The 15587-nt window shown below is 35.0% G+C and overlaps 1 protein-coding gene across 3 annotated transcripts in view; it reads left to right on the top strand.

The window, feature by feature from the left end:
• Window positions 1-15587, top strand: part of ATRNL1 (attractin like 1) — a 379876-nt gene that overhangs the window by 69721 nt on the left and 294568 nt on the right. For all 3 annotated transcript variants that reach the window (XM_027740024.2, XM_027740021.2, XM_039383740.1), the window contains exons 9-10: window positions 7139-7322; window positions 11297-11451. In XM_027740024.2, the coding sequence (XP_027595825.1) occupies window positions 7139-7322; window positions 11297-11451 (339 nt within the window). The remainder of the gene's footprint in view (window positions 1-7138; window positions 7323-11296; window positions 11452-15587) is intronic.

The raw sequence follows: 15587 nt of genomic DNA, 5'->3' as shown, positions 1-15587 counted from the left end.
AGTTATTCTACACCTGAAAAGTTTTTAGGAATATTTATATACCCACTAATTCAAATTATAATCCTCTCCTACTTTTTTTGATTCCTTTTTTCTATTGAATTAATCTGAGTCCTTCAGTTATTTATACGATCACAGAATGCATAATACAGAATTTCAGAGTAATACTTAAAAACAATTATAATGCTTTAAAATATAGTTGTTTCATTTAACTTTTTTTCATGTATGCATATGTATATAGACACTGCTTAAGCAGATTTATAGGTTGGCAAAGTCCCTTCAGAACTGATAAGGTTCTTATTCTCCCTGGCATTATTTCTGATCGCAGTGTTGAAATTTTATAACAATGTTGAAAAATTATAAAAGTGAATGGTAATAAGAGGAAGAGCACCATGATGTGCTTTATCCACACTGAAAAATTTTGATTTAACTGCATAAAAACTACTATAAAACTCTGGTCTTAGAATGATGTTCTCAACAGTATTCTAAGATTTTAAAGACAATTTTTTGAAACTAAAAACCATTAAAAGACCATTAAAGACCATTTTTTGGAAAACCTTAATTTCAGAGAGTTGGTTTTTTAACCTACCAAAGATGATTTTTTTTTTCCTCTTGAAGAGAACAACGTGTTGTTCTAGTTTTCTGCAAGCTTATACACTGTAATGTCTGTTGGAACTTAAAATTATTTGCTTCTTCAACTGCTGCTTATTTAGTATGGAGTAGAAGTACCAATTTTATTCTCATTTATTACTGTGGTTAGTTTAACTATGAAGAAGGGAACATGATTTGTAGTATAAAGTTTTCTGCCTGGGTGATTTTATTGATGGCCTTATGGTTGAAATGGACAACTTGTTCCTATTTTAATTTTTTTTAATGTTACAACTCTGTTTGTGGAGGATTAATAAAACAGACAATAACTAAGCATATATAACACAAAGAATAACCCCCCAAACCTTTCCTACCGTGATGACAAGCTTTGAGTAAGAGAAAGCACTTCTCTCTGTTATTATGATTCTCAGTTATTCTCAAATTTTTGTGTCTCCTTTTTGAGATTGTTTTCACCATATACTAGTGAGAAATTTAGTTAGTTAATGTGATTCACTTACATCAAATATAAAGGGAACTTGTAACAATATAGGGTATTAATGTGGAAACCCATTGATTTCAGTGAATCTACTCATCTGATGAAGGATTGATTATTGGGGCATGCAGGGCTTTGCAGATCATGGTCTGTGTGCTGTAACTGAACCACTTCTGCTGTGGATAATTCTCATGTTTCATTTTACCTCATTGCATCTTCCTCCTTTCCCTCCTGTCTAAGTTAAATGAATATTTTGGTAAATTTTCCTGAATTCTGTATTGTCTGTAGCATTTATCTACAGTTTTGCAGGTGTAGGAATATTTTTAACCATAAAATTCCAGATGATGGTTTTGAACCAAGACTGACTATTTTCTGGGGAGACTTCAGCAGTTCTGAGTCCAAACTTAAGACATAAGAAGTGATAGAAGTATTGCTGTGAACTCACCTGAATAGGAAAAAAAAATGATATAAATAAGGGCTTGTGACGTTATCGAAAGAAAAATAAGAACCCAATGTTCTCTCTCTCTGCTTGCTTTAAAAACATATGATACCTTAAATTTCAAATTGTAGTGCTCTGTTCTTTCTAAATGTTATCAGTTGTGGCTTTTAGTCCTAATGAAGGCTATTGTCAAGCATTTACCAAATGCCTACTGAAAGAAAAAGTGGCACAGAAAGAGGCGGCTTAGCTTTTGGTTCGTAGGAACTAAAACCTCTAGTGATCCAGTTCTTTTGGTGAACTTGATACATGGAATTTACGTGGAATTCTAGTGCTAAAGCCTACTTTAGTTACTGTGACTGACTTTCATGGAGTCTGGGTTAAGAAACATCTAAAGAAGTTGCAAAGTGTTTGTAGATTCCCAGGCTTCTCATGTAGGTACGTTGTTCTTGTTAACAAAACGTGTCAATCGAAGGTGTACATGGTCTGAAAATTGACATTGTCTGATCAGGAAAGAAAGTAATTCCTATCAAAGTGAAGTAAATTCTGGAGTAAATTGGACATGGTTTGTAGTCAGATTTTCACCATGCAAAAGGACATGAATTTGTTTCTGCTCTGAATGTATGGTGGATGCTGCAGGAACAAAAGGGCTTCCTATTGTCCTTTTTTGCTATACCTGGACTTATGATTTTCGAGAAACCAATAAATCCTGGTATGGCAATTATGTGAATGATTTTACTAACTTGAACCATAAAGCTTTTCCGGGTTACTCCCCAGGAGAATTTATTTCCCTTTAGGTTTGCAATACCTCATAAACCTTCTAAGAGTCTCAATGTGAGTCTCAAGGTGAATAGAACAACAGTGCTTTGCTTTAGCAGAGATTTATAAAAGCTCCTTATATAGTAAGAAACTTCTGAATAAGTCTTCTGTGATTTTATTTTGTTTCTTTACAAGACAGAGATTTCTTTGGATTAGCAGAATATCATTTTGTTTTTTAGACTGATTTTTTTTATGACTTCAGAAGTAGATTATAGACTGCTTTGGATTATAAGTGTTTATTTGAAATAATGTAAAAAAACTGGCCCTGTGATGTAACGTGTCCTTTTTTTGTAAGTTAGCTTAAATTTCATGGTTGCTTGAAAAAATTTAAAATTTGTCAATGCAATGAAATGAAGATGGCACACTACGGTGCTTCTTGGATATTTTGTGCTTTTTACCTGATCTATTTGAAGATTGTATTGTGGTAAGGAGAGATCAGGCCAGTGTATCTACCTTTCCTTGGATTTTTAAAGGGTTTATTACTGCATATAATTTTTTCAACCTTTTTTTTTTAGAAACAACTTTATCTCAAAATGTGATTTCAGTGTTTCTGTTTTAAATTACAAAATTACTATTGCTCAAATTTGGAGCTTCCTTGATTTGGCAATCCTAAACTGTTTCATACAAAGAAATGAATTGGGGAAAAAAAAAGCTTTTATTTCTTATTTCATTTGTTTTGCATTCTTTGATGATAGAATGGTGTTACACCTTTGGATGTGATTAACTTCTTGCAAGCACAATGTCATTGGAAAATTGGTTATAATTTTAGTGACTAGGCATATTCTAATTCATAGCCCACCTGTATCAGTGGCCTGTTTTATATTCACTTGTTTAATGTAAGCAGCTCATCTCCCTGGAATTGTCTTTGAATTATATTTATAGATACAAATCCTCCCTTCTGCAAGTCTAATTAAGGCAACCTCATCTATTCCACTGTCATTCTAATAGTTCTCTGTACCTTTTCCACAAGGAGTTCATCTCTCTTCAACATGGATGATTAGAAAAACCTGTGAGATATTCTAGGTGAGATTTGTCTAGTGCCTAATTCTACATTATTAGGAATACCTTAGTTGGTATATAGTAAAATGACATTTGTACTGCATCCTTGAGAAAGTCATTACTGGCTCATAGACTTTCTCTGATGAAGCAGTGCTCCTACTTATTCTTGTCGGTCATTATCAGTTGATGAGCTTCCAATTTATAGAAGTTCATGTTGCTAATCCCAGTGTGTAATACTTTTAAGATATTGTGGAATTTTGATCCTTCTTTTTCTGGTAGCCAAGATCTTACAGTTCATTCTGCATGTTTTTCTGCTACTTCTGTGTATCAGTAGAGTCTAAATTTATGCAGTTAGTGCTCCTTAAATTTCTGTCAGTGTCATACAATGCACCAATTCTGTTCCTTAAGAAGTCTGCCTGGTGCTAAGTCTCAGCACCTCCCAACGTAGTTCATTACTGTTTGTTTTTCAGTGACCAAATCCCAGACACAGAGAACACCTACCCTTCCTTCTCTTGGTAATTTTTTTAGCTAAAGGTGGTGTAAATGGTTTGGCACCTTTACACTGTCCAGTGAAACAGTTTCCCACTATTTCAACATTTTTTATTTATCCTTTTAAAAAGCAGAACAAAATCAAACTCTTTGTTCTAAACCTTTGTGTATTATCGAGGTGAGATTAAGGTCTGTAATAGTTTAGATCTTGCCTCTCCTCCCTCTAGTCTTCACTGTCAGCACTATGATTGCCATTCTTTGGCAATATCTAACCAGCTTTGTTAAGAATGTTTGCTACTGGGTCAGGAGTTTCACTTACTGTGTCTGTCAGAATTTTGGAACAGTGTCTTACCCCCAGCTTCAGTTCATTCAATCAATGAGTTTACCTTCTCTCTCAGAGCTGCACTTCCTTTTTCTGTTTACATGTTTTTGTAGATGCCTGTTTTCTCTTTTTCTGTCAGTTGGTCAGTCTTCTGGAAAGGGTCATGTTAAAACTGGACTTGAAGTTTGGGATTCTGTTGGACAAAGTGACCAGAATATTGTAGCCTGTAACTCTTGTCTAGTGGTTTGGTATCTGAGATCTAATTATCTGAAGTTATCATAGTGATTTTCCTAAGCACTTAAATAGAAACTTTATGTGGTAGAATTCTCTGGAAAATTGCTCAGATATTGATGAAAAATGTCAAATTACAAATGAAAAGGAGAGGCTTGCATTCTATTATGTAGTACTTCTGCATACCCATATTATTTTTATGATTATTTTCAAAATTAATTTGACCTTATTTTTACACCCTTAGACTTAAAATTTAAATCTGGAAAGAAAAAAATAATGGAGTCCTATGTGGTCTCCTCTTTCCTTATTTCTGGCTTATTCATTCATGGAGGTCTTTCTGTGGTTGACTTTTTAAACTGTTGAAATCGCAGTTTCACATGACTGATTTGATCAATCAAGTACTTCTTATGGTGTAATGATAGAAAGAGTGGGATGTCTTTGAGTATGATAAGGGTTATGTAAATGCTTTCAATAAAAATTGAATTTTTGTTTAGAAAATAAGGTGAAGATTCATATCAATAAGTTTCATAAAAAAAGAGATCATATGCATAGTAATGTCTTTAAATAGAGACAGAAGTGTATTTTTGTCTGAATGATGCAATTTTCAAGATGCTGAAGAAGTGTGAAAGATCAAAACTGTAGGTACACATTTCAGCATTTGAAATTCAGGCAACTCAACTAAATTTTAGAATGGGAAATTGAGGGAGAAACTGTAATACTGGTTTTAACTTTTATTTCAGAGAGATGATGCTGAACCTCTTCTCTCAAACTTAGGTAGTTTTTATTTTGCAAGAAGGAACAGCTCTTCATATTTCTGTGCAAGTCATATAAAGTCATGCAATGTGAATATTACTGTCGTAGTGTTCTAAATGCTACATAGAATCATAGACTCATTTAGGATGGAAAAGACCTCTAATATCATCAAGCCTGACCATTGCTACATAAACTATAATGCTACATAAATGTACAAAACAGTCAGATATAAATGCAAAATATTTTATTATGCATATTATCAACACCATTGTGTAAATTTATGTGGGGAAATAGTTCTTTTTCCTGAAAAGCATATATGCCAATCTTTAGGACTGATGATTATTTAAATAAATACATTGAGATGGTGTTGGTAATAGATGGTGTATCTGCAGGTTGACTCCTCACCAACCCTCTTACATAAATTGTATCAAATAAATTTCTTTGTTATCAAAGTAATATGTATGTAAAATACAGTCTTATTGGTACCAATTTAATATTTGTGTTCAGGGTTGCGCTTCTTAATAGGATGATAATACCCAGTTCAGAGATTGGAATAAAATACTAGTTACATTACACTACACATAAATATACTGTGTCAGATATAAATAGTGTATTACACAAATATCAGCATTCATACACACAAAAATCAGCACAATTCTTCCATATAATCTATAATTTATAACTTTCTATAAGCACTTGTTACTGAAAAAAATGTAACTTATGGAGGCAGCGCCTGGAAATCGTTTAATGAAAGGACGGTAGCATCAGTAATAACTGAAAAACATGAGTCTCTTCACTGAACAGAAGAATCCAGAGGAAAAAGAGTTAATGTAAGCTACTTACATAATATCAGATAGAAATTGAAATGGAAAACTAACTTTCAGATGCAGCAAGGTGTATGGTGTTGTGTGCTAGCCTTGGATAAATAACTTTATAATGGTGGCCAATATAGGCTGAGTTAGGAGACTGCTCAATTTTGGATGTCCTTGTCCATACTTGCTGTTCTTCTGACACAATCTTAAAAGGCTGTAAGTGAATTATTTCTTCCATTTCACATCCATGGAACTTGCTCCTAATGATCATAGACTCTTTTGTATAGGCTGCCTTCTACAGGGAATACTTCCTGGCTTGCTGTTTTTGTGACTTATGTTGTCATCTGGGAAGATGAAGGGGGGAAAAAAGGACATTTCTGGGCTACAGGCAGCAAGAACTTACTTAACATCTCTGTCTTTTTTTTTGCTAGGGTAAAATATTTTCCAATTGTGTTTTATTCTTCAGTCATAATAACTATCGTGTATGGGTTTATTTGGTGTCTCTTTGCAGTTATTAGAGATGTAATGTAAAATGTGGATTTAAATGCCAGTTTAATGAGCTGCTATCAGATTATTCTGTGAGTTATCAGCAACTGAATAGGTATATTTGCAGTTAAATAACTAAGAAACAGTATTTGGGAACTGGATTTTAGCTCAATAACTTTGTAGTTACTACCAAATTGTTTGCCTACCCCCATGCATACTTGGAGCTACCTTATGTTACGTGCTTCTCATGGCTCACAGCAGTTCAGTGCCTGTCAGGCTTCTCCAGATTCCCCATGACTGAGCACAGGTGTTCCGAATGCATCTGAAGTAGCTGGAGCACTGAATTCTCATCAGCCATCTCTGGTGAGAATTAATCATAACTCCTAATTTCATATTTTCAGAAAAATTCAGGCTTTTTGTTTGTTTTGTGTGAATGCTGAAGTCGCATGTGAGAGAGTATGAGATACTGCCTGGCAGCTGTAACAACAATGTATTTGTGGTTTAATTAAGAATAGCAGATAATAGTCATTAACAGCATTATCCAGTTGCAGATATTTTGATACACTGGTATAAAATTACTTCTTAAAACAAGTCCCTAGTTATGACTGTATTTTAGAATTATAGTGGAAATGACTTTATGTACTTAAAACTCCCAGTACTGTGTGTTAGCAGTAGTAAACCTTAAACCTGTGGTTTTTGTCTATCTGTTTCAGGGTCTAATTCTTGGCTTGTACCAGAAACAAAAGGAGCAATTGTGCAAGGTGGATACGGCCATACAAGTGTCTATGATGAACTGACTAAATCTATTTATGTCCATGGTGGATACAAAGCGTTACCTGGCAATAAATATGGATTGGTGGATGACCTTTACAGATATGAAGTTAATACACGGACATGGTAAGTTGGATTTATAATATAGGAAACTTAAGTTATAGGTTACTGAAAGGAAAACACAGTCATAGAGTAGGGTAGGGTAAGGTTCTAGTAAAGTCATGTAGGTGCCTCCATATCCTTTGCGTGTTGCTGAACAACACATACTCTGCAACAAAGTGGAAGAATTGTGGTAAGGGACTAGACTTTAGTCAATGGATTAATGGAGCAATACATTGAAAGAATGGCAGGGAGGAAGCTTTGTGCATGTTCTACAAAGTGAGAAAAGGTTCTCCTATCCAAACATAACCACTAAGCAGAAACACTACACGAGTACTGTTTTCTTATGATATGAATAAACTGCTAATGTACAGCTGTTATATAAGTCAGTGGAAAACCTTAAGAAGTGTGGAAGGTTATTTTTCACAAAACTACCAGAAATAAGAGAAAGAACTTCCAGTATTGTGTAGGAATCCTTAGTTATTAATGTTCTTGATGCTTCTATTTTTATCAGTTCCTTGTCCCTCAAGTTTATTGTAACTTATGAAGGCTGCTTATATGTTTTGTATAGAAAGGGACCTTAAATGTTTTTTCTTACCCTAGAGGACATTTGGGATCAAGAGCGGTTTCTCAGAACATTTTTTGCCTTGCGATTTAATATTTGTGTTGAGCACTAATGGCTTAACTTTAAGCACACAAGGCTTGCTCTCAGATGTTGGAAACATGTGGGTTTGATTTCACTGAGGCTCTTGATTTTGAATGTCATTAACTCATGGCACATGGAAACATTATTACAAGAATTTTTTGTGCCTTTTAATGTATTTTTAAATCACTGGAATTTTAATGCTTTCTTAAACTCTATTTTTGGAACAAAGTGATGTTGTAGCCTTTGATGGTCTGTTCAACAATATAATAATAATAATTGGAATATTTTTATACATTATTTGTATAAGAACTAATAACGAATGTTTCGATCTACTCTGTCCTAATGTGACATTCTCTGCAGCTTGTAGAGAACTTCAGTCTTTTATTAGTTTCCTGAGCATTACACTGGAAGTGAATTGTACTATGGGATGGAAAACTGACTCGAGGATGGGGTAATAATACATAGTAATAAAATCTTTAAGCCTTTGTTTACTGTATCTGTGACATCTTATAATCAGTATTCAAAGCCCTCAGAGAGGTAACTGAGACTGAATGTGCCACTGGGGAGGTGCAGTATGAGAAGAGTTGGAACTAAGGCATTCTCGTGTCCATGTACGTGGAATTTCTCAAACTTGCATTTGCTTGTCCTCACTGTTTTTCTCTTGCACTCATTCTGTTCTCTGGCAGAGGTTCATTTGCTTCACTAAGTTTTGTTATACAGAGCTGTTTTCTTGTTTTATTCAGTGGCACATAGGTTTCCATTTCTTAATATCAGTTAAACAAGCTTTATGTTTCTTGGAATGCAAGGTGGCAATATTTTAATTCCGAGTGTGAATTGTGTTTCTAATACATGATGGGGAATTACAGTGTTTCTAATACCTTCATTGCTTTGCATTACTTGCCTGCTGCTGCAGCTGGCAATTGGGGGACAACGTGGACTTAGATAATGGCCTGAAACAGTGGAAGCACCTGCTGGCTCCTGGGTGTTTCCATTACCATTATGGAATCATGCTGGTGTGTGCAACGCTTGGCACTGGCACAGTTAATGTGGACTGATGTTTGCAGATACACGTAGATGTGCATAAATAATGAACTCAGCCTGCTGAGACCTCGCAGAATTTGCATGAGGCTGATAGGTGTTGGAGAGTTCTCAAGATTGCCTTCATTAGTGATGCTAATGAATAGTGAAAATCATGGCCAAATTAACAAACTTCTAGTTCTGCTGATTCTGGAGGAAAAGTTGCTGTTACCAAGAGGGATGAAACTTAGCATACAATATGCAAAAATTAGGAGACATCCTGCCCCACACACACCTTATGCAATGTAGGGATCAGGACTGGGGCAATGTAGTTGGGTCACACATAGAAAAGCAAGTAGCCCTCAAAAAATCCTATGGAGATTGGTGATATATGCAGTGCAGGGAGGAGAGTCTTCAGTTTTCCCCAGAACAGTCTATGTCTCTTTAGACCTTTAGTGATCAAAACAACTATTTGTAGACAGCTGCAAGGCAGGATAATCAAGGCAGAGCCTAGTGTATAGCAATTAGTGTAAATTAGTCAGTAGGGCTTGTAAAAAACTGGTAAAGCACAAGACAGAAAGGAATTCTTAATCTGAATGGATAAGGTAACATTTTCTTAGTATATTATAATTCTTTCAAGTCGTAGCAGCAGTATTCCTCCATTACCAGTAGAAAGTAACTTAAAAATAATATCTTGTTCTATTTCCTTGTAATTCCAAATATTCTATGTTGCTAACTGATGAGTAGAACCCAAATATCACATATTTGGGTAGGTACCATAAGTATTCTCTATCAAGCTACTTCCTGGTTAGAAAAACACACTTATGGGGTGCTCTGTTTTCAAAGTATGTTAATCAGAGATACACAAGAAAGATGCAAGTTGTTCAGTAGAACAAAAATAAGAAGGACTGAAACCAGAAGCACATGGGTGGATATGCTAGTGGCTTGAAGGAATTGACACATTTTAAGCAATAAGAAAGCTCATTTATTTTCATTTAGTCTTTGACATTTCTTTTGATGATACTTTCCAGAGCTAGGGGGGGGGAATTTATTTAAATAACATTATGAGAATTTAGGTTTAATGCCTTCTTTTCAACTTGTTCAAACATACAATCTTTTATCACTTAGAAATATTTCAAGCTTATTAATCGATTTATGTATTATATCAAAACAATGAGATGTACTTTAAACACTCTCTCCTAAACATGACGATGATGTAAAAATATTGAAAAAATATTATGGATGTGATTCAAGAGGACAGCATTATTTAATCAGAAGGAAAGAGTGTTGAGTCAGTTTGTTACAGGAAACAAATGACAAAACAGTTTAATTGTAGATGTGAACAGTGTGCAGTAGCATAAATGAAAGTGAGAGTCTAAACTTGAAATCTTAGATTATTGAGACAAGTGAAACGTTATTAGGAGAATGTAAAAAATATTTTGTACTGGTGATCTAATCAGTTCTTCACAAACATGTCTGCAGCTGGTTTTCTTAACTGGCAAAACCCACAAATGGTTACTTTCTTCCTTGGTAAGATTTATTTGCTGTGATTGAATCAAGTTTATGTTCTGTTCTTTCTACTAACCCCACATCTGCCACTTTTAAACTGTAGCATTGATAGCTCTTGGCTACTGTTGGGTCCATGTTATTGCTGTGGCACAAAGCAGACCACACAGACGCAGGCTAAAGTGAATGAAGAGACATCAAAGGCTCAATGTGTGTGGACTACTTTTTTTTCAGTGCAGAAATTTTGTATGTTTGAGTTTACCACCCTGAATAAGTTTGTGAAGCAGTGCAAGTGTTTTTTATCATACCTAGAATGACTTCTACCATTTCTTTTCCAGGTCTGAGTGTTCAAATAAATAAAAAAAAGTTTATCCTTTTACTATGCTTAGGATAGTCTAAAGATTCTTTTAGCCTTTTAAAGAATTCTTTATTGCAGTTCTTGGGCAAAAGAACAACATGACCAAGGGTATATACGAGTAGGAATTAATAATATGAATGAGCTTTCATTCACTTTTTACTAAAGTTTACCATATCATTAATCATGTCTGAAGAATGTAAACATGATAAAATTTATTTCAGACACATTATTCAAAAACCTGTTTTTTAATTAAAAAAGCAGGACATTTTAAATGAATGATAAATATATTTGTTGTACCATGAGAAAATTCACAATCCTAGAAACACTATGAATAAATTTCATCATGTTTACTGAACAATAGCTTTAGTTCGGTATTTTCCTTGTGTTTTGTATTTTTTATCTATAAATTTTCTTGATGTTCATGTACAATTTTTCACATGTTAATATGTATTAATTTGTTCTTATATTTTGTAGGACTATTTTGAAAGAGAGTGGTTTTGCAAGATACCTTCATTCAGCTGTCTTAATCAATGGAGCTATGCTCATTTTCGGTGGAAACACTCATAATGATACTTCACTGAGCAATGGTGCAAAGTGTTTTTCTGCTGACTTTCTTGCATATGATATAGGTATGTATTGTATTGTATTTTTCTCATTTGAGTTCTAAATACCACAATGTTTCTTTCAAGTCCAGATAATATGAATTTTTGATCTCAAACACCTTCAAGTTACTTATAAATTATACAGGCTTTTGTTCCATAATTGTCTAAAGTTTTTGGTTTGTGGGGCAAAGCATAGTAGCTAAAATGATCAATTTTAAAATATGTGCCTAATACTATTTTATATTACGAATAGCAAATATATTGCTAAATGAATTACAAGGGTTGGTGCATTTTGGTATTACAAAAGTGAGTTGAACACAGGCCCTAGCGTTATTACCTCTGAGTGTTTACATATTTTTCATAGATAATATCTACATAGGACTAATAAAATGTGTTGCTGGAATTAAACATAAGTAAAAACAACCCTCAAACAAACAAAAAACGACCAACCCCTCCCCGAAAACCAAAACATTTCCCCACAAGAGTAACACTTGAGGTTCCTAAAAAGGTCTGGAGTTGATGATGCTTTGGAAAATACACTGCCTCCACAATGAGTCTGAATCAAAAATCAGGGAGTGGAGAAGCCAAGGTAGTTGGAGCTCTGAAAGATTGGGGTAGTCAAATGGTGATGCTCAGGCAACTGTGAAAGGGAGAGTTACCACAAGCTGAAAAGCAATTTGGAAACACAGAAAGTTCACACCACGGAAGCAGAGTGTCGAGAAACAGCCTCTTGGGAGATGGATTGTGGCAGATTAATACACACAGGTTGGGGCTGTGATAGCTGAGTCGTGTGGATTTTTGCTGGATATATTCTTCTGACAAGTTGTCCCCCCCCCCCTTCCTGCCTCTTCCGAAGCATTTCCCATCAGAGTATATATTAAAAGTTTCCTGTCTTTGAGACTACATTAATGGTTTGATCAGAATAACTGCATCAGTATTTGCCTGTTTCACATGGAGAAATACCCTACCCACAGTCTAGCATGAGCAGTCTTGCTGAGTGGGAGGAAAATCCTGGGGGATATAGATCTCTCATTTAGATTAATTGAATAACTACATTAAATGAATCCTGGCAATAAAAGGATATGGAATACTTCTGCATCGTGTTATGGATAAACTGTGTTTTGATAGACAACAGTGCAGTGAAAATGTCCCAGCTCTTTGTGCTTGGTTTTGTGGAATAGAAGGCAGTCTTAGTGCGATGGTGCTAAAAAAGGTTTACTTCTGAAGCACCAGAGCCTGCTAGTATGCAGTACAAGTGTCAAAATACAAAAATATTTCCCAGTTACCCAAATTCAAAAGTAGAAGTGAGGAGTAACAAAAGAACACCACAAAACTTTGCCAATAACAGGTGGGGAAGAGGCTGGACTGTCATTCAGGGGGGATGAGATGATTGGGAATGACAGTTGTCATGCGATAATGTTTAACGGAACAAGGTGCAAGTTCTACACTTAGGAAATGATAGGAATTTTCTCCTTCAAATTGAAGGAAATGACAGTGGTTTGTGTGTGAGTCAGGAGTGACGTGTGGATGTAGAAATGGCTTATACGGTCCTAATGAAAAGAAGGAAGAAGCATTGGTGTCATTCTCGAGGCCCTGGATATTTTTGTAGTATTTTGGCAACACACATTTCAGGAAGACAAACTCAAAGAAGACTCTGCATGGCAAGTGGTATTAAGGCTGACTGAAGCCTGAGGAGACTTGTGGAGATAATAAAAGGATGTGGTATATTTAATATCTCAAGAGAGTGGCTGAGAGCAGAAAAGATTGTTGTTTATAAATATATGATAAGAATACAGTTTGGAGGAAAACTGTTTAAGATAAGACAAGATGGGTGTCAACTTTCAGTCTGTAGAATGGTTCCAACCATTTGAGTTGTGCACTTATGGAAAAGCCTCCCTATAGGATTGTGAAGGCTATAAATCTAAGGGAATTTAATGAATCCATAGTCTGTTTCTTATCTTCTTTGTTACCACTGCTGTTTTTACCACAAGTAGTTTTTCCCTTTCCCTGATTTTCACATCCATATTTATGCATAGGCTTTAAATACAAACATACAGCTCATGTTTGGGCCAAAAAGCACAGTCACTTGTCCTGGGAGCTAAAAAATGGGACATGGAGCAGTCTGGGAAATGGACTCGTGCATGATCCTGGTGAGAATAGCCTGTGGATATTGCCTGTATCTATTTTTGGCAGGCATTTATCAGCTGCCTACAGTGGTAGAAGAGGCTGAGACATGATCCTTTTTATAGGGCTAGTTAATGGCTCTTTATTGCATTCGTATAGATATCAATGCAATGTGTTTGCTTTAATACAAAAATAATGAGTAAATTAAGTACATGGAACATATATGGGTTTCATCGAGTGTGTGAATAAAACCTTTGCAGAACAGTTGAATTTTTTTACTCTATCCCTGTATTATGTATTCCATAGCTTCTGGTAGGCATCTGATGATGTGAGCTATTGATTTTGTTCTCACTTCAGTTTACATTTGGTTTTAATTTTTAATGAAACAGAGCTCCCTCCTCATTTTGGAGGATAATATTACTTATTTGTCTACATTTATTTGTAGAATGTGCACTTGCAAATCAAGAGTGTGAGTCCCAGAATCTAAGTGTAATTTCCTGACTTTCACATATCACTACTTTTTTATCCTCCTTTATGAAAGTGTTTTATGCTGGTGTTTGGCTCTTTTTTTTTTTTAAGTGGAACAGTGTTTTGATTTGTCCAGTCCATTATGCTGTTTAATATGGTATTTGTACTTTCTTGCAAGTCACATTCTCTGTGTTATCAAACTGATGAAGTACAAAAGAAATGACTGTAGTAATTACTCTTTGGATGTAGTAATTACTCTTGAAAAAATGAAATCTATGAAGATTGATTTGATTCCAACTTAATCTTCTGTATTATTCATTTCATCAAATTAAAAACACAATTTCACAGACATACTTTTTCAAAAAACGTTAAATATTTTACTAAGAATTAAATAATTATGTAATGGGTAGATTTCAGAATTTTATTTATTGTGTATCTTGAGTTTTTGAACAATACTTGGAAGAAAAAATGTATGATGCTATCAGCATCATGTTTCCTAGATACCTTGCAAGTGATGGCGTGTTATGCCCTGTCTAGTAAAAAAATGGGTGCTGTCTAGAAACCAGCTGAATCCTGGAGATGGAGTCTGTACTATTTATGTTCAAATTGGGCTATAGAGTACATTTGATTATCTCTCTTACTATATGACATAGTGTTATGGATAGATTGCTTCAGCTTTTTATTATCCATGAAAACATTGTTTTTCATATTAATGTGAAATAACTTTGAGTAGCTTCATCTCAGTTAAGTTAAGCTTTCTAAATTGTTTGTTGCTAATGCAATTTGGTAATCCACACTCCTCCTCTAGTCAAGGGAGGGAGATAAGTATCTCCCAGAGAGCAATTAATTTTACCAAGCTTAGAAAAGATTTGCCTTTCCCCCCCCCCTTTTCTGGATCAGTCATTGCTCTCTAAGTTCTGATCTTAGTCTATACATGTAAGTTTTTGACATTTAAGTGTGTCATGAGCCAAGAGCTCAATTCAGTCATTAGAAATCCTTACAGCGTATTTGTTAAAGCTGAAGACTCAGAGATGTGGAGATGTTATAAAAACTATTACAATGCCATAATTTTCATCATTTAATATTGTTTGATATAGTTACTTAAATATCAGTTAAAATATGATGAGAAGACTGCTGTGTAACTGAGCTTTAGAAATCTGGCTTTGGTATGCTTTTGTCCTCCTATGATATTTAACCACCACAATTTCTCCCCAGTTGCTCTGGCAACTCCTGAAAGATTCACAAATGGTGATTCTTGTAGAGGTGTGAGGTATTTTCCAGCTGTGCTGTTATTGCTTACATTATTCTGAAATCAGAGCAACCTTGGTAATGAGGACAGGGCTGCCACTGGGACCAGTCTCGAATGCTGTGGTTGACCTTTGGTTTCTAACTGATGTAAGTTTTGGCTTTTCTTTATCCAGCGAACTATCGTTCTCTGGAGAGCCATAGTTACACATTTGGTGCATTAAAAAAGCAGCTGAAGGGCCTCAGCTGCTGAGATCCTGCCTGTTACAGAGGTGGCATCAGTGCTCAATCCAGGATGTTTATTCACTTCTTCCATGATAGCATTT

Source organism: Pipra filicauda, unplaced genomic scaffold (genome assembly GCF_003945595.2).
Source record: "Pipra filicauda isolate LSUMZ 115617 unplaced genomic scaffold, ASM394559v2 scaffold322_size837228_pilon, whole genome shotgun sequence".
NCBI classification, from domain to species: domain Eukaryota; kingdom Metazoa; phylum Chordata; class Aves; order Passeriformes; family Pipridae; genus Pipra; species Pipra filicauda.
Note: the sequence above shows the minus strand (reverse complement) of the source record. Positions and strands in the feature narration are given on the sequence as shown.